General features: G+C 43.8%; 1 protein-coding gene across 1 annotated transcript in view; it reads left to right on the top strand.

The window, feature by feature from the left end:
• Positions 1–24,277, top strand: part of LOC306919510 (cortactin-binding protein 2-like) — a gene marked incomplete at both ends in the record, with an annotated part of 56,402 nt that extends 32,125 nt beyond the window's left edge. Inside the window, 6 exons of the mRNA XM_079532271.1 lie at positions 2,695–2,851; positions 9,012–9,233; positions 10,306–10,423; positions 11,030–11,437; positions 20,654–20,749; positions 24,192–24,277. Coding sequence (XP_079388397.1) covers positions 2,695–2,851; positions 9,012–9,233; positions 10,306–10,423; positions 11,030–11,437; positions 20,654–20,749; positions 24,192–24,277 — 1,087 coding nt within the window. The remainder of the gene's footprint in view (positions 1–2,694; positions 2,852–9,011; positions 9,234–10,305; positions 10,424–11,029; positions 11,438–20,653; positions 20,750–24,191) is intronic.
• Positions 24,278–25,000: the final 723 nt, after the last annotated feature.

Raw genomic sequence — 25,000 nt, 5'->3', positions numbered from 1 at the left:
GTGTGCGCACGCATGACCGCGCGTGCGTGCGTCAATTAGCTTTCACATGTTTTCACCAGTCCATCTGTGACATTCCCCATTAGCTTCCACAAAGTGGTTGCTACTAGTCACAAAGTGGTTGCTACTGGTCACAAAGTGGTTGCTACTAGTCACAAAGTGGTTGCTACTGGTCACAAAGTGGTTGCTACTAGTCACAAAGTGGTTGCTACTAGTCACAAAGTGGTTGCTACTGGTCACAAAGTGGTTGCTACTGGTCACAAAGTGGTTGCTACTAGTCACAAAGTGGTTGCTACTGGTCACAAAGTGGTTGCTACTGGTCACAAAGTGGTTGCTACTAGTCACAAAGTGGTTGCTACTAGTCACAAAGTGGTTGCTACTGGTCACAAAGTGGTTGCTACTGGTCACAAAGTGGTTGCTACTAGTCACAAAGTGGTTGCTACTAGTCACAAAGTGGTTGCTACTAGTCACAAAAGGAATACAAAACAATAACAGACAATTAGTTAAAATTGTGCTACTGTACATAACTGAAACAAAAAGGCAAAATATAGTAAAGTAAGTGAAGTCGCTCTGCATATAAAAATGAGACGACAATATCCAATAAAATCACAAATACAGACCAAACAAAATTACACAGAAAAATAATAAGTAACTTTTTAAAAGAAAATCTTCTTCTGGTGTGTGTGTCGTAACATTTATGGGGAGCATATTCCAAGCCGAGGAAGCTCTATGAAGAACAGTTCTCATCATCATCATCGTACGACAACAGCTATTGCATAACCGGAGTCTTGTCCGTCCAATGCATTTCCAATGGAAGTCACATGCAGGGACGTGCTGGCCATTGGGAAATTCGGGACAACTCCCGAACGGCCGGTCCAGTCCAGGCCGGTCTGGGCCTTTGGCCGCGCGCCTAGAGGGCCTCCGCAACTCCACTTCCCGGGCTGAATTATTGGCCCCCCACGTCCCTGGTCACATGGTTTGACAAAACACTTTTGTTTGATGGCTGTGTTGTGCCCCCCTTCCCCGCATCAAACAAAAATGTTTCGTCAAACCATGTGACTTCCATTGGAAATGCATTGGGGGGCGGCCATTAAACACGGACAATACACAAGACAAATGTTGTATGTATGTTGCAAAGGTGTGAGTGAGGCCTAAGTCACCTCAGCAACAGCGGTGTTACGGTCAAACTGGTGACCTGCTGAAATATGTGACGACCGTGGCGACATCACATAACAGTCGGTGTCCGAACGTAACTCATTGGTGGTTTGTTTATAAGCTGAGTTCAGCCGAGCGGTATTCAGGCCACGTACTGTATTTAAAGACCTCTATGTAAGTTATGGTGAAGTCTACGAGACTCTCCACTGAGTCATCAGGCTAAATAACCACCACTCTGTCTCAACCTGTGTTGTTTTCGTCGACTAAAAACCAAGACGAAAAAATGTTCGTCGACTATACCTTTTATCACAGACAAAAACTAAATGGAAACTACATGAAAACTAAAGCTATGATGACTAAAACTAAGACTAAATATACTGACGATTTTGTCAACAAATAAAAACTAGACTAAAGGAAGAACTATAGACCAATTATTTGTTTACAAACATTGGGACTGGGCGCACGGGTGACTGTTTCATGTAATCAATTCCCAACAGATCTCCAAACCTGTTGTTTTGGGGAGCGCTGGTTTCAGTCCATTCAACCTCCTCTTGTGAGTTGACTAGTGAGATGCACCCTAGGAGACATTTATACTTCAAAGCCCAACAGTACTGCACGCAGAGAACAGCTGATATACAAGCTCACATCGCATCGCAGATGCGACTGTTGTGAGCGTAGAGGTCTGCGTGCGCGACACCATTGGGGGACGAAGCATAAATTATACTTGATGGACTGCAGGTGCGCGTGCAGCCGTGCACAAATAGGCTCTGCTGCCGTGTTCATGAGCGCACCTCCTGTTCTTATGACAGCGACTGGAGGTGTGGTTTTGAGGACAACTGTTTTGAATTGCTATTATTGTTCAAACACAACAGAAACCAAGGATTATATATAAGGGCGAGAGATCACAATAAAAAACCTAATCATTCTTCCTCCACACTGGGAGAAAAACAGCATCTGAAAGTTTGATGGGGCATTTTTTACACGTGAGTGCAGTTTTCCATTGCATCTTATGAGAGGTGGTGTTCTTCTGCTGCCTTTATGCGCGCGCATGCTGTTTCTTATCAGTGTGACGTCGTCTGATAAGGCGTCTATTAGGAAGGGACTAGTGGACAAGAGATCCAGTATAAGTCATTTTACACTTGGTTGCATGCTGAAAATAGCAGATCTACAAGCTTGCGCTGCAACGCGTTGTGAGATTGTAGATCGGCTATTTTCAGCAAGTAAAAAAAAAGTCATTACGACGGCATCAAGGCCCGCCAAAATATATATATTTTGTTCGACTAAATCAACTGTAGATTTAGTCGACTAAAACTAGACTAACACTAAAATATTCCAGGTGACTAAAATGTGACTAAAACTAAATGAAAACTATTCAAGAGACTATGACTAAAACTAAAATCAAAATGTGCTGCCAAAAGCAACACTGCTCTCAACCTGGCGTCCCTATATTAGCATGCATGTCAATAATAGGCAAAAACAAGTAAAACGGGTTGTAAGTGGTTGACGTCCTGTCTCTCTCTCTCCATCTCTCGTCCGCTACAGCTGTGTGGAGGTCCTGCTCGCTTCGGGGGCCGCTGTGGACCACCGGGGGGCGTCGTCCGGCCACCAGACAGCCCTCTACATGGCCAGCGAGGCGGGCAGTCTGGACTGTGTCAGGGCCCTGCTGGATGGCGGGGCGGACAGATCACACACCACAGCTGTACGTGTACTTTGTTCTGTATGTCTGTCTGTCTGTCTGTCATGCATGAGGAGCCCAAGCCACTTCTTTTCACCTGACAAGGGGGTAGTTTCCCCGGTTGGACGTACAGTAGCACGTAGAAGGAACACGTTACTCCTTTCCCCTCCATCAGGCGCCTCGGCTGGCCAGGGGGACGCAGTTTAGAGACCAGGATTACTGCATGTTTTTTTGTGAGGGTACCTACGTACCCTAGGGCAGGGGTTCTCAACCTGTGGGTCGCGACCCCTCGGGGGGTCGCCAAATTATTTTAGGGGGTCCCCAAATTATTTTCCAAAAAAAAAAAAAGATTTTTTTTTAAATTTTATTTTCACGATTTTTCAAAAATAGCCGACCTACAAGCTCGTAGCGCGCCACTCGGTGGCGCGCTATGAGCTTGTAGATCTGCTATTTTTCAATAGCTAAATTATAACAATGCTTAAAACACCAAAAGGGGTTCCCGCCCAAAATGGTTTAAGGTTATTGTAGCAGTCAATTTATATTGGGGGTCGGGAGGGGGCGGGGCGGGGGTCCCGAGACATTGCCAAAGCATTTCCGGGGGTCCCCGGCCAAAAACGTTGAGAACCCCTGCCCTAGGGGACACGGGGAGAACAAACTCCACAAACACAGAAGTGAAACTCCAGTTTCAAACTTTTTGAAAAGTGTTAACAAGACAAGAGCTTGCGACTAAATAACTTCATGGAACACAGGTTTTTTTTTTTTTTTCTCCATTTCCTGAAAAGTAATGGTTTATATAAATATAATCAAATGTGAAATGCCAAAGTATACCATAATGCTAAAAACACCAACAGGGGTTCCCTGTGGATTCATTGGCAGACTCTTTGATATCTCGCTTCCGGGCCGCGTGGCGACCACAGAGGGGAGGGGGGGGGGGGGGGGGGGGGGGGGGGGATGGGGGGTCCCTGTTGCTCGCTGCTTGCGTGAGAAGAGAGCCGTGTTTGCTCTACACATGTGCAGAGCTCAGCCCCCGCAGGTCCAACGCACACGCAGTGAGCGTAACCAACGGCGCAGCTAATCACTGCAACACACCCGGCTATTTTTAGCTAGCCGTGGAAATGCCCGGCGGATAGGGTGTAATTTATTATTTTTTTTACACAGATGTTTAGAGGATCTTTGTGGTTGAAACGTCATTCTTTTCACTGCCCCAAGACTTGATGTCGCGTCTTTCTAATTAACCCGTTTAGGTCTGACGTCGAAAAAAAGTCTTCTTAAAGAATATATGTTCAAAGATTTGCGCCGCATTTTCACGATTTTTCAAAAATAGCAGACCTACAAGCGGTGGCCGAACGGTTTGCGGAGCGGTCTTGATACCGGAAGGTCGCCAGTTCGTATCCCCGGACCGGCACGTTAAAAATTACCACCGCTGAAGTGCCCTTGAGCAAGGCATTGAACCACTACCATGAAATGTTCTATGAGCAGGGCCTGGCTGGAAACAAGTATCTGATGCAGCGGCAGCGGCAGCGGTGGCCGAACGGATTGCGGAGCGGTCTTGATACCGGAAGGTCGCCAGTTCGAATCAGCGGTCTGACACGTTAAAATTACCACCGCTGAAGTGCCCTTGAACAAGGCATTGAACCACTACGATGAAATGTGTTCTATGAGCAGGGCCTGGCTGGAAACAAGTTCTTGAGCTTAGCCCAGATACCCTGGGTAAATATAGTAATCATTTCATTTCATTTCATGCTTAGTCCAGTTACCCTGGGTAAATATAGTAACTTTGCTTTGCTTACACGTACACTGTACATGGTTTTGCTTCCTGAAACCCCCTCAATAGGCTCTATGCACACACGCCATTTTGGAAAGAACTTCAGCCACTTCTCTATACTTCCTTCACAGGTGTTACTGATGATACTAATGAAGGCTCTGTTCCATTCTGGTCAGACAGAGTCAGGGTGCTGCTATTGTGTCATGTTGGCTCACTGGAAACACTCTGCTACAACCGCAGTGGGTCTCAAAGTGTCCTTGAGTGGGTTCCAAATGGCCTCGTACGGGTGTGTAACTCTGAGAGTGTACAAATTACGGGTCCATTTGGTTCCATTTGTACACTCGGAGTTATGGGGTTCCTTGAAATAAAATAAAAAAGTTTTAGAACCACTGCATACTAGAGTGCTGTGATTTTTTTACCACCCTAAAAAATGCAGGTCTTATTGTTATATAAGGAGGTATAATTTTTTCAAAAAAGTGTACAGTATTTGTTAAAATGTTGTTTTTATGTGTGCACGCCCACCAGTTCATTAAGTATGCCTGGTTTGCCTGGTGGGTGGTGATGGGAGGTGATCCACCTGAACTGAAGCCGCACCCACAGCTGTAGTTGTATGATAAAAGGGGAGGGGTTAGGGGAGGGGCTGATAGTGTGATGTCACTATATTACTGTTTATTTCATTGGACCATTTGACTGTCAAGGGTTCAGCCTCCAGGAGGAAACCCCAAATACAAAGTTAATAGGCCTACACCGTTGCACATAAAAACGACTCCAGGGTGTCTAATGAAGTACTGTCACCTCATAGACACATGAAAAACTGGAAAAATACCAAAATTGTGGCACTCCCTCTTTAATTAGTATCATCTGCAACACCTGAAGGAAGGATAAGGGAAGCGGCCCGGAAAGATGAAGTGCTGTACACAGTAATGTGTTACCCATTAAAGGGATAGTTCAGATTTTTTGAACTTAAGTTGTATGAAATACTTGCCATTAATATAGTGGTTGCAACTGTATTAATTGATTGCCCGAGTCCCATGGTGGGAGTTCTGCTCTGGTTTTGGTCAATATTAAGTTGTTCCGGTCATTTTGTGGGGGGCACTGGGGCCACGCAGTAAAAGTAAATTAATCCACAAAACGAATTATTTCTATTCTATTTCTAAAATATTAGCGCGACTTTCGTTCAACTTTGACCCTCTATCACATGGAACTATTTTTTGGGCGTAGTGATATGGACACAACAAACATAGTTCTGTGTGATAGAGGGGTAAAAAAAGAACGGAAGTTGCACTAATATTTTAGAAATAGGTCAACAATACAAATGACGTTAGTTTTGTGGATTCATTTACTTTTACTGCGTGGCCCCCAGTGCCCCCCACAAAATGACCGGAACTACTTGATATTTCACCAAAACCAGAGCAGAACTCCCACCACAGGACTCGGGCAATCAATTAATACAGTTGCAACCACTATATGAATGGCAAGTATTTCATACAACTTAAGTTCAAAAAATCTGAACTATCCCTTTAAGACCTGAAAATCAGATTCTACAAAATGTCTTCTAAATCATGACAGTTTTTTGAAACGTGTATTAGTGATGTTCAAACTTTTTCATGTCAAGGTATATGTAATTGGCCGCTGATCTGAAAATATGTTGTTCCAGGCACTTCCCCATGAAGCAAAGATGAGTTAAAAACGTTCGCTGTGAAAGAATATATATTCAAAGATTTGCACACATTTTCCCGATTCTTTTTGAAAAATAGCAGATCTACAAGCTCGGGTACACAGATGCGTTCCATGTCTTAATGGGTTAAGTCTTGAGAGTTTAAGGTCACATTCTCACCTAATACTTCGGTAGACTCGATGCGAATGGGAGGAGAATTGGGACTTCTTGCATATTTAATTTACTGTGGTTTGCCTTCACACTGTCATCCGCAGCAATTGGAAACGCAGCAGGGGGGACCTTTATCAATGTGTTCCATTCATAAACTAGCACAGTGAAACTAACACAGTGAAATCTATGGTGAATCTATGGTGATACAATTATACCCTCTCTCTCTCTCTCTCTCTCTCTCCGCACGCAGCCACGCACTGTTAACAGACAGCAGCGCAAAATGTTTACAAGTTTATCGAGATGTAAGTCCCTACTCCCCACACAGTGACAGCACTCCATGTTTACGGCACGCACAGACAGACAGACAGAATATTATCTATAGGCTATAATACACTGCAGTGTTTTTATGTGTTTCCTTAAGCAATTGATTAATGTACTCGTCCTCATTTCGATCAGGGCTTCAGTCTGCTCATTCGACCACGTCTATCCACGGTAACGGGACATCTTTGCGCTGCGTAAAATATGCCTTCTCCGTCTCCAACTGTGTTCAGCTCCTCACCCGCCACATTGTTTGCTTCATTTCCTTTATTTACTGCGGATTGCATTCACACCTGTACAGAATCGTAATCAAGTGCGATTGGAAGTGAAGCGAAACCCCCGTTTTTGCTCGGAGTAGAATGCGGTTCTTTGATACGCATTAGATTTCGAATGAGCCTTCACACCTGCCAAACAAAGTGCACTTTCTGACAATGCGCAGCAGGATTCGTTTTAATCGCAGCAAAGCTCTCTGGTGTGAATGTCACCTAACTGTGAGAAACTAACTCGTATTTGGATCATGTTTTTTTTTTTCAGAGTCATTTGCTGTGTATAATGTCATTTGTGAGGAAAATGGTGAGATTTTGGGAATGGGATGTGAAAGAAGATTCGCTTTAACTACCAAGTCTGAGACCCCCAGATCGGGAGGCCATGTATGGAAAATGACAATGAACGTTAACGTCCGGGAATAACAGTGTAATGTGTTTTTCTGTAGTCGGGTAGCGGTGAACTAACTGTAAGTCTCGGTGACTCAGTGTCAGTCTGGTGAATCACGGTGTGACCCAACATGCCTTCACTGCATTTGGCAAGATCAACTGGTTAACCCAATTTGACCTGAGATCAGATTCTAAAAAATGTCTTCTACATCCTGACGGTTTTCTGAAAAAGCTGCGTTTCTATGTCGGTCGTTCTTCGATTTTTCAAAAATAGCAGACCTACAAGCTCGTAGCGCGCCACTCGGTGGCGCGCTATGAGCTTGTAGATCTGCTGTTTTTCAATAGCTTAAAGTATAACATAATGCTTAGTTAAAACACCAAAAGGAGTTTCCGTCCAGAATGGGTTAAACCCGGAGACTTTCTATCAATATGAAACGATTTAGCTGAAAAACAACTTTATTTTTTTAGCCCTGTCCCGGTTGCTAGGCAACACCTTGCATACCCCCCCCCCCCCCCCCCCAGCACCAGGAAACGTGCTCGCGCATCTCATAGAGTCCCATTTAAAGTAATAATAATAATAATAATAATAAAACTTTATTTGTATAGCACCTTTCATGACATGAAATGCAGCTCAAAGTGCTTTACAGTGGGATTCCCCTCGGCTGTTATCTCTGAAAATGACGAGCGCTGTCTGTGGTTTCGACCAAACATCCGATGTTCGGATCCGATTTCAGAATTTTCAACCACATCATCGTCATTGACATATTATTAGCGTTTCTGGTGAAATGTAAACATCGTGAGCTAATGCTAACATTAGCCGTTTTCTCTCAGTCTGCGAGGCCGGGAAACGGGATGGAAATGAGTGGTAATCCTAGTCATTTCCGTCGGCAGAAGCTAACTTACCTCCAATGGCCACAAGGTGGCAATGAATGGGGCGACTGTGGCTTAAGAGGTAGAGCAGGTCGTCCAACGATCCATGGGTCGGCGGTTCGAATCCCGGCTCCTCCTGTCTACATGTCGAAGTGTCCTTGAGCAAGACACTGAACCCCTAATTGCTCCCGATGTGCTGGTTGGTACCTTGCATGGCTTCCGCCGCCATCGGTGTATGAATGTGTGTGTGAATGGGTGAATGTAATGCACAATCTATGTAAAGCGCCTTGGATAAAGGCGCTATATAAATGCACCATTTACCATTTTAATGAATGTGAGAGTCTAGTAGTCTACTATATGCAGTATATGCATTATGCCTGGCTGGTATTATTGTCTCCCTGTCTTTTTATAAATGCAAAAAAAAAAACGGGTCTGAAAGCATGTATACCTGTGCAGCTATGCATGTTTACTTTACCCATTTTGGGCGGGAACCCCTTTTGGTGTTAGTATTATGTTATGCTTTAGCTATTGAAAAATAGCAGATCTACAAGCTCATAGCGCGCCACCGAGTGGCGCGCTACGAGCTTGTAGGTCTGCTATTTTTTTTAAATCGAAGAACGACTGACATAGAAACATAGCTTTTTCAGAAAACTGTCAGGATGTAGAAGACATTCTTAGAATCTGATCTCAGATCTCAAAATGGGTTAAATCTACTGTGTGTTTGTGTGTGTGTGCGTGTGTGTTCTACAGGACGGCTGCACGGCGCTCCACGCGGCCGTGCGCTCGGGCCACGTGGACACGCTGCGTCTCCTGCTCTGCCACCCTGTGCCCGGCGTGCCCAGCGCCGCGATGACCTCTGACCCCGCCGCGGCTCACCCCGTCCTCCCCCTGGCGCTGCCCGCTGCTCTGCTCAACCAGGCCAACGCCGAGGGCTGGACCGCCGCGCACATGGCCGCTGCTCGCGGCTTCAAGGTAATATTACACGGACGGCCGTAGTGCCAGCACTCGCACTGATGGCGGAGGAAACCATGCAAGGCACCAACCTGCACACATCGGGAGCAATTAGGGGTTCAGAGTCTTGCTCAAGGACACTTTGACGCTAACTCTAGGGGATCAAACTAGGAACCTCATGGTTACCAAGCGGCCACTCTACCGTGATTCGGTAGTAAATGGTAAATAAAATGGTAATTGGTGCATTTATATAGCGCCTTTATCCAAGGCGCATTACATAGATTGTGCATCAATTCACCCAATTCACGCACACATTCATACACCGATGGCGGCAGAAACCATGCAAGGCACCAACCAGCACGGCATCTTGCTCAAGGACACTTCGACACTAACTCTGGGGGGAGCCCGGGTTCGAACAGGCAACATTGTGCTTGCCATCCAGCCACTCTCAAAATATCACACATAACAATGGTGGCTTTATTTGAACAGCAGCTGAGCTAAATATTATAATGTATTCTTCATCTTATTCTTAAATGTATTGTTTTGTTAGTTAGAACAGGGGTTCACAGCCCGTGGGTCGTGACCACTCGGGGGGGGGGGGTCGCCAAATTATTTTCAATTTTTCAAAAAAAAAAAAATTGCAACTGAATGGCTTTCCTTAATGATTACTGTATATCTGGTTTCAGTATTCATTTATGATATATTAAGGTTATTTATTTCCGGGGGTCCCCACCCAAAAACGTTGAGAACCCCTGAGTTAGAACAGGGGTTCTCAAGTTAGAACATGTCTAAAAATAACCTAAAATCAAATGTATAAAGTGATTGCTAAATGAGTGCCATGAGTGCAATTTAATCGTTTAAATAATCGGCCGATGAATCGATTATGAAAATAATCGTTAGTAACTTGCAGCCCTATATTCCCTAAACAATAATGGCGGGTTTGGCCACACTGGGCCACGCCCCGAAATAACTGTATGTGTGTGTCTTAAAGAATATTTATAAAGTGTGTGTGTGTGTGTGTGTGTGTGTGCGTGTGCGTGTGCGTGTGTGTGTGTGTGTGTGTGTGTGCGTGTGTGCGTGCGTGTGTGTGTAGGAGTGTCTGGAGGTGCTCTTCAGCCACAGTGAACAGGATATTGACAGACGGGATAAATGCAACCGCACCATCCATGATGTCGCCACCGACGACTGTAAAGACCTGCTGGAAAACCTCGGTCAGTATACTGTGTGTGTGCGTGCGACCGTGCGTGTGTGTGCGCGCGTGCGTGAGCGTGTTTTATGAAAAAGCTATGTTTCTATGTCAGACGTTCTTTGATTTTTCAAAAATAGCAGACCTACAAGCTCGTAGCGCGCCACTCGGTGCCGCGCTATGAGCTTGTAGATCTGCTATTTTTCAATAGCTAAAGCATAACGTAATGCTAACACCAAAAGGGGTTCCCGCCCAAAATGGGTTAAGACCTGAGACCAGATTCTAATGTCTTCTAAATCATGATAGTTTTCTATCAGTGGTTCTCAATCTATTTCATGTCAAGAAACCCCAAAAAATGATATGTGCTATTTGCTATCTTTGAATATATGTTCTTTCAGAGAGAACATTTTGAACTCAAATATTTGCTTCTGTTCTGGATGAACATATTTTCAGATGGGGGGTACTCCACGGCCAAATTCAGATAATTCTGGGGGTCCTTGACATGAATAAGGTTGAGCACCACTGACATACTGTAGAAACATGCGTTTTTCAGAAAACTTTTGGACGACATTTTTTTTAGAATCCTCTAAATGGGTTAAGTAAAACATTGTGATGACTTGTTTCCCTCCAGACTCCTACAGGGTGCAGGTGTGCGTGCAGCTGTCCTCCACCGAAGAAGGAGAAGGAGGAGGTGGAGAAGGAGGTGTGGTCGTGGAGCCCATGTGTCTTCTGCAGGAGGACGAGGAGGAGGAGGAAGGGGGAGGTGCTGCTGGGAGGAGGGGGGGCCGCCGCCGCTGGGCGGTGCTGGGCCGTGTGTGTGTGGAGCGCTCCACGCGCTGGGCCGCGCTGGGCCACGCCCTGGGCCACGCCTTCACCTCCCACCTCCAGCTGCTGTGCTGCCGAGACGACTCCCCCCCCTCCTCCTCCTCCTCCGCCCCCCCAGCGCTGGCTGGCCCTCGGGACGACAGCGGACCACCGACACACCCCTCCTCCTCCCAGCTGGGGCTGGGCCCCGCCAGCATCGCCTCCGTGCTCATAGGTGAGGAGTTCACACACTTAAACCCGTTCTGGGCGGGAACCCCTCTTGGTGTTTCAAGCATTATGTTATGCTTTAGCTATTCAAAAATAGCAGATCTACAAGCTCGTAGCGCGGCACCGAGTGCCTCGCTACGAGCTTGTAGATCTGCTATTTGATCTGCTATATGTGGCGCAAATCTTTGAATATATATATTCTTTCAGAGCGAACGTTTTTAACTCAAACCTTTGCTTCTGGGGGGTCCCTGGAACAAGATATTTTCAGATGGGGGTCGGCGGCCAATTCCAGATATTTTTGGGGGTCTTTGACATGAAAAAGGTTGAGCAGTGGTGGACATACAGTAGAAACATAGGTTTTTTAGAAAACTGTGTAGGATTTAGAAGACATTTGTAGAAGTCAAAATGGGTTAAAGATGGAGTGCCGTGATCCCCCCCCCCCCCCTAAAGCCCAAACCACACCAATGGGCAGCCATGCGAACTCCTTGTAACCAAACGGTTGCGAGTAGACGCATCTAGACGTATGTAGATGCAACCATTGAATTGAACTAATTGAATCACTTGGGTCGACTTGCGTCTACATGGGTCTACTCGCAACAGGACATACGGTATCACACCGATGGGACGAACGCTAAAACCGCTTTGTTGCGTCTCGACCCATTGGTGTCGAGACGCATCACATACTTTATTATGGTATTTGTTTATTTAGACGGGACAGAGCATATTAACCCATTTTGGACGGGAACCCTTTTGGTGTTAGCATTATGTTATGCTTTAGCTATTGAAAAATAGCAGATCTACAAGCTCATAGCGCGCCACCGAGTGGCGCGCTATGAGCTTGTAGGTCTGCTATTTTTCAAAAATTAAAGAACGACTGACACAGAAACATAGCTTTTTAAGAAAACTGTCAGGATGTAGAAGACATTTTTAGAATCTGATCTCAGGTCAAAATGGGTTAATGAATAGTACATTCAAAATGTAGCGTAAATACGCCAGATTTAGCAGGAATGCTATTTTCCATCCGTAGTCATCCGGACATTGAACACTAAACAAAACCGACATTACAAGACATGAGAGAACAGCATACTAAAACATAATGCATTCCAAAACACAGTAAAAGGAGTACTAGGAAAATATTTTTTTTGTGTATAGAACAGTGTTAAAATGTTGTTTTTATGGTGATCCACCTGAACTGAAGCTGCATCCACAGCTGTTGTTATATGATAAAGTACCGCAGACCTTGGAAAGGCTGGAATCCTTTAAAAAAAGGCCTGAAAACGTTCCTATTTTGGGAAGGCCTTTTTCGTGTTGTGTGACCGATGTCAGCAATGTCCTTTTTGTGCTTGCCCTTTTTTTAATAACTCTGCTTTTTACCTTCTATGATTGATTAAACCATGTAGCACTCTGGGATTCCTTGTGAATGAAAATGTGCAATACAAATAAAATGCATTATTATATTACAAGGTCACAACAAATCGCAGAGCTGGTAGAAATGGCTATTTTCGGCTTTAGGGTAAAACAAAAATGGCATTCAGAAAATCGGCATTCTAAATTACTGATGTGCGTGCGTGCGTGCGTGCGTGCGTGCGTGCGTGCGTGCATGCATGCGTGCACACGTGTCTGTGTGTGTTCCTGCCATAGGCCTGAACTTCAAAGCAGTTGATTGGGGACACATGTCCAGGGTGATGTTTAGGGTTTGGCATGTACAGTATCTGTTAAGGTTAACCACATTAACCACATGTACAGTATCTGTTAAGGTTAACCACATTAACCTCATGTACAGTATCTGTTAAGGTTAACCACATTAACCTCATGTACAGTATCTGTTAAGGTTAACCACATTAACCACATGTACAGTATCTGTTAAGGTTAACCACATTAACCTCATGTACAGTATCTGTTAAGGTTAACCACATTAACCTCATGTACAGTATCTGTTAAGGTTAACCACATTAACCTCATGTACAGTATCTGTTAAGGTTAACCACATTAACCACATGTACAGTATCTGTTAAAGTTAACCACATTAACCTCATGTACAGTATCTGTTAAGGTTAACCACATTAACCTCATGTACAGTATCTGTTAAGGTTAACCACATTAACCTCATGTACAGTATCTGTTAAGGTTAACCACATTAACCTCATGTACAGTATCTGTTAAGGTTAACCACATTAACCTCATGTACAGTATCTGTTAAGGTTAACCACATTAACCTCATGTACAGTATCTGTTAAGGTTAACCACATTAACCTCATGTACAGTAACTGTTAAGGTTAACCACATTAACCTCATGTACAGTATCTGTTAAGGTTAACCACATTAACCTCATGTACAGTAACTGTTAAGGTTAACCACATTAACCTCATGTACAGTATCTGTTAAGGTTAACCACATTAACCTCATGTACAGTATCTGTTAAGGTTAACCACATTAACCTCATGTACAGTATCTGTTAAGGTTAACCACATTAACCTCATGTACAGTGTCTGTTCAGGTTAACCACATTAACCTCATGTACAGTATCTGTTAAGGTTAACCACATTAACCTCATGTACAGTGTCTGTTCAGGTTAACCACATTAACCTCATGTACAGTATCTGTTAAGGTTAACCACATTAACCTCATGTACAGTGTCTGTTCAGGTTAACCACATTAACCTCATGTACAGTATCTGTTAAGGTTAACCACATTAACCTCATGTACAGTATCTGTTAAGGTTAACCACATTAACCTCATGTACAGTATCTGTTAAGGTTAACCACATTAACCTCATGTACAGTATCTGTTAAGGTTAACCACATTAACCTCATGTACAGTATCTGTTAAGGTTAACCACATTAACCTCATGTACAGTATCTGTTAAGGTTAACCACATTAACCTCCCTATTTTGAGCATGTCGCTACAGGCCAGATCTTCCCAAATGTTGACATGTTGCTGTGAGCTTGTAGATCTGCTGTTTCCGCTGATATTCTGCTTATTTCTTATTACATTTATGACCTGACCACAATAAGGACACCATGTTGAAAGTGGCTGAAGCCACTGTGCTTCACCATACTGTAGAGGGGTCCATTATTATAACGCATTCCAGCATCGCTAGTATTATATTTACCGGTTCTTGGCGTCTCTGTCGCCTGGCAACGCCTTGCTTCCGCGTTGTGTGTGACGTAATTGAATATTTTCCCTCCGTCCACGCTACAGTTGGAGGCCATCGATATTGTCCTTTTCTTTTTGCTGAGGTTTGCGTGATCTGCGCAAAAGGACAGTTAACCCATTTTGGGCGGGAACCCCTTTTGGTGTTTTAAACATTATGTTATAATTTAGCTATTTAGTTATAATTTAGTTATAATTGAAAAATAGCAGATCTACAAGCTCATAGCGCGCCACCGAGTGGCGCGCTACGAGCTTGTAGGTCTGCTATTTTTGAAAAATCGTGAAAATATTTATTTCAGAAAACTTAAAAAAAAATTGAGGTCAGGGCTAAATGGGTCAAATGATAAGGGACAATATCGGTGGCACCCAACTGTATCTTTAGCGGTGCTTTTATCGGAATTGAGGCTCAGATTGAGGTGATCATACTCGTACAGAACATCCATGTTTTAGGAGCTCAATAACAAATCCTTGTGGTACTATATCAGTCCATCTGATGAAAGCGAAAGTATCTTTTTTTCTTTTTTTAAAGATTTGTTTTTGGCTTTTCTACCTTTTATTGATAGTATCAAGTGAAGAATGACAGGAAAGAGAGAGGGGAGAGACACGCAGCAAAGGTCGTCATGAACGGGACTCGAACACGCAACACGCTGTCAGGCCAGAGCCTATATGTGGCATGCGCCTGGACCACTAGGCCAGCGGGCGCCCGAAAGTATCTTAACGGCTGCCCCGGAAATGATTGATGGTTACTTTCGGTTCACCAAATCAGCTGGTGGCTCTTCAATATAAGGGCTTACGGCTGAAATCATCATCATCATTTTTTGACCGCGGTCGAGATCATGGATTTCACAATGCCACGCCAGACTTTCCGGTCCTTCATTGCCATCCCCAGTTCCTGCTTACTGATGCATGTGTCCCTAGCGATGACATCAGGGAACGACAGTTTTCTACCTCTGGTCTGCTTTGAGGCAGGACTCCAGAGAAGAAGGGAAGATATAACCTCATTGTCAGCTCTGTAGCAGTGGCCGGCAAACTGTGTTCTTCTGGATCGGACCAGTGAAGAAACACAGGGAAGGGGGTGCAGTACTTAGTTTAGACAGTTTTTGGTTTAGACTAGTCATTGGTTAGACCAGTCATTAGTCCTACAACTACAACCTATCTCAAACCCTCACCCTAAACCTAACCTCCCACGGGGCAGCACACCTAAACCTAACCTTAACCCATGTCTAACCAATGACTAGTCTAAACTAGTATGCACCCCGAAGAAACACAGGGAAGGTTGCCGTATATTAGATTAGTCGATGGGTGGCTCTTCCAAGACAGATTTTGCGCTCATTAGAAAATACGGCTGAAAAGCGGGTCGTGACAGAGAGCTAAACTTGAACTTAACCCATTTTGGGCGGGAACCCCTTTTGGTGTTTTAAACATTATGTTATAATTTAGCTATTGAAAAATAGCAGATCTACAAGCTCATAGCGCGCCACCGAGTGGCGCGCTACGAGCTTGTAGGTCTGCTATTTTTGAAAAATCGTGAAAATATTTATTTCAGAAAACTGGAGGATTTAGAAGATTTTTTTTAAATGTTGAGGTCAGGCCTAAATGGGTTAAACGTGGCCCTTAAAGTGTTAACACTTGGTACAGCCTATTGGCAACCATGACAACGTGTCTGACTCTGACGTGCAACACATACTAGGGGGATTAACTAGAAGTCCATTGTTTTAGAGCTAATTAGCAGAGTTTCTAGGCAACTGCCAGTGCAGCTGACTTTTATACCATACTGTACAAATAATTCACAACCGTACTGTTGAGGTTGACGTTTGGACTGGCAGCCCGCCCCCACACACACACACACACACACACACACACACACACCCACACACACACACACACACACACACACACACACACACACACACCCATAAAGACATACAGTACTGTATATCGATCCTACAGAGAGACCTGCACACACACACAAACACATACAAAATCACAGTTGCAACAGTGCATGTCAGTGGAAAGGTTACCCACTTTAAACCCGAATTCTTTATAGAACGGATACTCTTTTCATCTGTTATATTATAAGACCCCCTCCACCGTCGGATCTGCGTGCAAAATTGTCTGGGCTGGAATTCAATTCCTGCTGGTAGTTTTCCTCATGCTCTGACTCTCAGAGAACCTGACAAATGTCTGCTGTGAAGGAGAGCTGAGAAGCCACACTCTTCAGATGTATCAGTAGAGGGTGTGCAGCACATGCATAAAGTGAGGTTAACGTCGCTTAGCGTCGTTTCATGCAATCAAATAGGACTTTTCTGTTTGGATGTATGGGCTGTCAAGTTGTTTTTTGACGCACACACGCACGCACGCACGCACACACACACACAAACACACACACATGGGCCAGCTGAGATGGTGAGGGTGTGCGTCTGTTTTAGGGTATGCATCTTAAAAAAAGAATGTTTGTGTGTGTGTGTGTGTGTGTGTGTGTGTGTGTGTGTGTGTGTGTGTGCGTGCGTGTGCGTGCGTGCGTGCGTGCGTGCCAGGAAGTGATTGTTTGGCCAGCCGTGTGTGTGTGTGTGTGTGTGTGTGTGTGTGTGTGTGTGTGTGTGTGTGTGTGTGTGTGTGTGTGTGTGTGTGTGTGTGTGTGTGTGTGTGTGTGTGTGTGTGTGTGTGTGTGTGTGTGTGTGTGTGTGTGTGTGTGTGTGTGTGTGTGTGTGTGTGTGTGTGTGTGTGTGTGCGTGCGTGCGTGCGTGCGTGCAATCACACATCAAGGACAAACTGTCTCAGTCTGTCTCTCTACATACAGTAGTCCCTGCTTTTGTCTCAGTCTGTCTTAAAGGGACATTTCACCGCTGGTAGAAACTCAATGTTGATAGTATTTGTAGTAGATAACGGTAGCACAATTTGAAATGTGTACCCTATGTGGCCAGAAATATAATGTAGTCTGTGTGTTTGACTGGATTGCTGAATTCCTACAATGACCACAATGCTTTGCTGCACTCCTTGTGAAGAGGGGGAGGGGCTGTCTTACTGAGACAACATGTAGTCCAGGAAGGAAGAGAGACCAGTGTCTATGACATCACTGGCACTTTGGAATACTAGAATATCTCAAAACACATACTGTATTACACTAACAAAAACCCCAGGGAAGTGTTTCTTGTATCCTAAACATCATTAAAATAAGGTAATTAAAATCTGGTTGCAAAAGGCTCTATAAATGTCACACACCCTGTGTCTTTCTGTCCAAAAAGGACAAGAAAGTTGATCCACTTCTAATCTTGAGCTGTGCGAAGGACAGACATACCGACATTCCTTGAACTTAAAGATTAATTTATAGATGAATGCTGTGTCATCTACATTGATAAAGCCTTGACATTTTAAGTATTCATATTCTCCTTTGATCTCTCGACTTCTCTCGGGCTCTCTCTCTCTCAATCCCATATTTTCTTTATGTTCTACTGTACTAGGTCACGCAACATCATTTCTTTCTTACTCTGGCTTATCCAGTACATTATGGATGAGATATGAGAGAGAGAGAGAGAGAGGGATGAAAGGGGAAGGTTGTCAGCTTTCTGTCAGCTGGGATCAATCTACCCAGACGCACACTCAACGTTTGTGTGTGTGCCCCGTGTGCACATGCATGCGTGCATGACGTGTGTGTTGCCTGTGGATTATATAAGTATGTTTGTTTGCATTCATATTTTCATGTGTGTACTGTGTATGTGAAAGCTGTATATCTTAAAAGGCACACGTACACACACTGTCAGACTCACAGCATCACGCTGCAAACATAAATGAATGTGTCCCAGACTCCCTTCTGGCTCCCAAACTATGGAATGAACTCCTCATTAGGGATGCCGCCGATTAATCGATTTTCCGATTAATCGTCGGAGTCTCCGAAATCGAAATTTCGAAAATCGATTTTAATAGCCAAAATATAGGCTAATAAGTAAGGCTGCATGATATATCGAACATGTGCCTTCATCAGAGTGGAGAATATAAGTATAAATCAAGTTGAGCAAACAGTTAACGATCGCTTGTTAAGTGCCTGCCAGACAGACAATCAGATGAAATGAAGGCAGTTGTAGAGTAGAGTGTAGACTAGTGAACTGAACGTTTTCTGTTTATATCAAGTACTTCATACCAGCCCCTTATGAAACTACTTCTCTCCAAATCCAAATGGATTTCATTTTCCATCCTGAATGGCAGTAACTAGCATATAATGAGAACTGAGAAGATCTCCACGAAGGTTTACTCATCAAAACTGATTATAAAACTGTAACCATCAAAGCATGCACTCAACATATAATGGTTATGTGACCATGGCATGTGCATCTCCTCATTGCAATCAGAACTGCAGACTCACTTCCAATCTTCCGACCTTGCAGGATAAGGTAATAATATGTAATTTAGATAGCATTCAGATGCCAGGTCATTTTGATCTGACATTCTAATCTATAGCATGCTATTCAGTATTTTAGCTGTGATGATCAGCTCCTCATAGAGTTATACTGTGACGCTCCGTCGGACTAAATCTGAGACAAAAACAACCACGAAAGTCTCATTTTACCGCTTTCCTCGCAACAACAAAGCTGCGCTGCTCTCCCAAATCTGGCTGACAGGCTTTCTGCCCCACACGGAATACTATCGCCATTTTATTTCATTGTGTCAACTAAATCCTCATTAATGCAAACTAGATTCAACATACTCAAGCCTGCAAACATTCTAAATATGCCCCCGAAATATTTTACTGAGCAAATGGACTGTTACCACCTTCAATAATAATGATAATAATAGTCTTTATTGTCTCAACATCATATATATTTTTTGTCATGGACAAATTGTACAAAACATTAATAATTGTACTCGAGTTGGAAGCATTAAGACCCATTTTAACCCTCAATGGCTTCCTTTCTGAAAAATAACGTCATTGTAAAGAGATTCACGCGTTTAGATATTCTATTTACAATGAGATGCGGACGGGAGCTGGTGCCACTTGGACCCGGACGTAACGTAGCACTACAAAATGACGTCGGACTTAAATACTGAATAGAGTGTCGCAGTCCCGCCCCCTTTCATAAAGACACTAGAACCAGAAGTGAATTCCTCGTTCATTTTCCTCATAGACTTTTCAAAAAGTATTTATTTAAAGACGAGATTACGCCACGGACAAAGCCAACTCGAGTCGTGACACATCATGACAACAAACACAATGTTTTTCGCTGATCAAATAATTTGTAAGACGAAAAACAAAACAAAAAGTGTTCTATCCTGGCATGTTTTTCTTCTTACAAATGATTTGATCGGCCCCAAAACATTGTGTTTACTGTCACGATTTGTCACAACTCGAGTTGGCTTTGTCCGCGGCGTAAACGTCTTTATATAAATACTTTTTGAAAAGTCTATGAGGAAAATGAACGGGGGATTCACTTCTGGTCCTCGGGAGGGGGCGGGACTGCAAAGCTCTATAGTGTATAGTAACAAGTTATAGTTATATTGTACAGATATTCTACTTTTAGAGTAGACGGACGATAGGCTCTTCTTAGATTACTTATGATCCTAGTTGACCATTTCTATGCATTTGATGTATTACCATGTGTTGTTCTTGCTTACTGTAAATCACTCTGTATTTAGAGCATCAGTTAAATGCATACATTGTAAATTGTGTGCCATATTAACGGGAATTAGCGGGAACCCCTTTTGATGTTTTAAAGCATTATGTTATACTTAAAATATAAAATAGCAGATCTACAAGCTCATAGCGCGGCACCGAGTGCCGCGCTATGAACTTGTAGATCTGCTATTTTTGAAAAAATCGTGAAAATGTGGTGAAAATCTTTGCATATATATTCTTTCAGAGCGAGCGTTTTTCACGCAAATCTTTGCTTCTGTCCCTGGAACAATATATTTTCAAGATGGGGGTCGGCGGCCAATTACAAATATTTTTGGGGGTCCTTGACATGAAAATGTTTATAGGGTTTTTCAGAAAACTGTCAGGATTTAGAAGACATTTGTAGAATCGTCCTCAGGTCTAAATGGGTTAAGCTAACGTGTTGTTTTTGTGTCTGATTCCAGGAGACACCGCATGGCTGCCAGGTCAGGAGCTGCCTCTGTCCCCCTGGGATCTGGTCCGAAAGCCCCTCAGTCAGCGCATCATGCTCCGCCTCAAAGGTACAAAACCTGGCAACCAGCAGCGCTGCACCATGCATCAGATATCTGTATTTGTCATTGCTATACATCGATTTCCACAATACACAACATCGCAAAGGACTGCAATATCACAATGTTCTTACCTCTGACAGCAATGTCAAGAGGAGGCCAACTTGTGACGGATGACTCTAAATAAAATAAAAGTTTGTTTATCAAAAGTCACAGAACTTTTAACAGGATTTGTTGTAGTTTGGTTAGACCTGTGGTTCACAAAGTGGGGCCCGGGGACCCCCAGGGGTCCTTGAGGGAGTTCCAGGGGGTCCCCCCACTCCCCAGCTAAATGATAGATAGTTAGGAACCAAATGGGTCAGTAACTCTGAGAGTGTAATGGAACCAAACGGACCCTGACGGACCATTTGGTTCCATTTGTACACTCTCAGAGTTAAATTAACATTGAATATAAATTGGAGTTCCAAAGTGAGAAATGGGGGTCCTTGAAATGAAAATGGTGAGAATCTTCTCTTATGGGGGTCCCTGGCAAATATTTTTAAATGGGGGTCTGCGGGCTAATAAGTGTAAATTTGGGGGTCCTTGACATGAAAAAGTTTGAGAAGCACACCATTGTTCAGATGAAATCCATGTATTGCAATGATATTGCATTGTATTTGTCAGCTCTGCACCCATGGTGCTACAGAACAATCTGGACAAGCATGGCACCTGTCAAAACACTGCATGGCATCACATCGCACCGTATCGCTTTGTATTCTAATGAAGTTGCACCAAAGCACATGTTTTTAGATACGTATCGTGTCATCATATAAGGGAGAGATGCACACCCCTACTAAGCATGTACTGTAGGAATGAGTGACTGTCTGCTTAATTGTTGCGACCACAGGTCGCATTTACTATGAAATAAAGCTAAAGTATAACGTAATGCTTAAAACACCAAAAGGGGTTCCCGCCCAAAATGGGTTAAACCTCAAACCCTTAGATCTCCATAATATGGATATATGTTGATCCTTCCCCATCCATCCTTCCTCTTCGATGTCTCCCTTTTGACTGATACCTGTCCATTCAAACTCTAGACGGGCCTGCCCCAAAGTTATTAGTGCAGTCGTGCCCGGCAGCCGGCGAAAACTAGAGTTCTCAATAGGCCCGAAAATTTAGGCCCGGCCCTACCTGGGCCCCCATCAAACCCTGTACACTCAAGAGAATGTCCCCGCTACCACCCTTAGATCTCCATACAGTATATGCTGACCTGTTCTGACATTCCATATGTTGAACTGACCTCATCAAACCTTGTAGACTCAAGACACTCCATATATGGCCAGTACAGAATTAATTCCATGTTGATCTGACCCCCCCATGCCAAAGCGCCAGGGCTCGCCCAGCAGTCTGCCTCCAACGAGGCGGGCGCGTGCACGCGCCCTTAGGCGTCTTACTGGTTAGAATAGATTCAATGTATTGTCACTGCACAGAGTATACAAATACTTTGAAGTATGTGGCGTCTAGTGTGGCGTCTAGCCAGAAGTACAATACAGTAATGAGGATAAATACTTATTTTTTTAATGTACAGTATGTATAGTAATATATATACAGAATAATAAATAAATAATGAGTATGGAAGAAAAAAATATGAGCTAATATGTTAAATTGATAGCATTAGAGTAGAATAGGTTTGTGGCCGTTTATCATGTAAAGTTTGACCGCCTTGACTCCTTTGCCTGCCAGAACAACTGTGATATGCATATCCATTTGTGCAGAAACAGAAAAGACACACGCCTGTATTGTGTTACGCTCCTTTGACACACAATAGAAGTGATCACAGAGATATTCAGAAGCTGCAAAATTGGTTTCTTTAACATCGGAGGCAATGATGAGAACATATTTGTTGGCACGCACAAGCAGAGACACAATGACATTTATCCCATTCTGGGCGGGAACCCCTTTCGGTGTTAGCATTATGTTATGCTTGTAGGTCTGCTATTTTAGAAAAATCGAAGAACGACTGACATAGAAACATAGCTTTTTCAGAAAACTGTCAGGATGTAGAAGACATTTTTAGAATCTGATCTCAGGTCAAAATGGGTTATGTTTGATCGCAATTCTCATCTCCTACAGTATATATAAGTCTCATTGCAATATCCAATTCATCACACATTGCATAATGTTCTCTGAGCCGTGCAGCCCTGCTGCATCTCCTCTGTAACAACAATATATAGCAGGAACATTACCATCAATAAGTTATAACAAAGTTGTATTCAATTCATTTATTATCAAATTTTTTCTCAACAGCATTTGGACTTTTAAAGATGTATCAAATCGCCCAAATAACATTTTCGGCAGTACGGCCTGACTCACACCTTCGCATCTAGCATACAACATTGTTGGATGCTAGATGCATGAGACTTGTTTACTGATGCAAGCTCGCAATTCACATGGGAGTCACATGGTTTGACACACCATTTGTGTTGTATGAGGGGGTGGGGGGCAGTCGAAACACAGCCGAAAGCCATACAACACAAATGTTGTCTCAAACCATGTGACTCCCATTGGAAATGAATTGAGAGCTTGCATCAGTAAACAAGTCTCATACAACAAGCATACATCAATCTGTTGTGCACGTGTGAGTCAGGCCTATGTCCTCGCAGTATGTAGTCCTCCCAACTGGGACAACAACACTGGGGCAGACATGGAACACACATTTTGCCAATTAAACTAATTTCTAACCTCATTGTCAGTAAAAAAAAACAAATACAAGTATACAAGAACCGCCCCACCGAGCGGTCGGCGTGAGGTCGGCGGAAAGAAATGAGGGCGAGCATTACCGGTTACCAATTAAACACAGGTGTGTAGTGTAGAGCTCTAACATGCAGGCTTACTATAATAGTGTAGAGCTCTAAAACAAGCTTACTATAGTGTAGAGAGTCTCTAAAACAAGCTTACTATATAGTGTAGAGAGTCTCTAAAACAAGCTTACTATATACGTAGTGTAGAGAGTTTCTAAAACAAGCTTACTATAGTGTAGAGTCTCTAAAACAAGCTTACTATAGTGTAGAGAGTCTCTAAAACAAGCTTACTATATAGTGTAGAGAGTCTAAAACAAGCTTACTATATACGTAGTGTAGAGAGTTTCTAAAACAAGCTTACTATAGTGTAGAGTCTCTAAAACAAGCTTACTATAGTGTAGAGAGTCTCTAAAACAAGCTTACTATATAGTGTAGAGTCTCTAAAACAAGCTTACTATAGTGTAGAGAGTCTCTAAAACAAGCTTACTATATAGTGTAGAGTCTCTAAAACAAGCTTACTATAGTGTAGAGAGTCTCTAAAACAAGCTTACTATATAGTGTAGAGAGTCTCTAAAACAAGCTTACTATATAGTGTAGAGCTCTGCACACACATCAGGAAGTATCATTATCCCTCCCTTGATGATACTTTGTCCTGGTTTGCTCTGTTTGCACAGTGTGTGAATGCACGGAATCCACGAGGAACAGTCAGTCTGCCGCCTCCTCACATACACACCACTGCACCCATTTCCTTTCATTCTTTGTCTCCTCTCCTCCACTCTCTCCTCTTCTCCTCCTCCACTCTCTCCTCTCCTCTCCTCCACTGTCCTCTCTCCTCTCCTCCTCCACTCTCTCCTTTCCTCCTCCACTCTCCTCTCTCCTCTCCTCCTCCACTCTCTCCTTCCTCCTCCACTCTCCTCTCTCCTCTCCTCCTCCACTCTCCTCCTCCTCCACTCTCTCCTCTCCTCCACTCTCTTCTCCTCTCCTCCACTCTCTTCTCCTCTCCTTCACTCACTCCTCTCTACTCCCCTCCACTCTCTCCTCTCCTCTCCTTCACTCTCTACTCCCCTCCACTCTCTCCTCTCCTCTCCTCCACTCTCCTCTCCTCCACTCTCATCTCCTCTCCTCCACTCTCTTCTCCTCTCCTTCACTCACTCCTCTCTACTCCCCTCCACTCTCTCCTCTCCTCTCCTCCACTCTCCTCTCCTCCACTCTCCTCTCCTCCACTCTCTCCTCCACTCTCTCCTCTCCTCTCCTTCACTCTCTCCTCTCCTCCACTCTCTTCTCCTCTCCTCCACTCTCTTCTCCTCTCCTTCACTCACTCCTCTCTACTCCCCTCCACTCTCTCCTCTCCTCTCCTTCACTCTCTACTCCCCTCCACTCTCTCCTCTCCTCTCCTCCACTCTCCTCTCCTCCACTCTCTTCTCCTCTCCTTCACTCACTCCTCTCTACTCCCCTCCACTCTCTCCTCTCCTCTCCTCCACTC

The sequence above is a fragment of the Electrona antarctica genome (assembly GCF_951216825.1).
Source record: "Electrona antarctica genome assembly, contig: scaffold_529, whole genome shotgun sequence".
Lineage (NCBI taxonomy): Eukaryota > Metazoa > Chordata > Actinopteri > Myctophiformes > Myctophidae > Electrona > Electrona antarctica.
The sequence above is the reverse complement of the archived record's forward strand: the minus strand, read 5'-3'. Positions and strand labels throughout refer to the sequence as shown.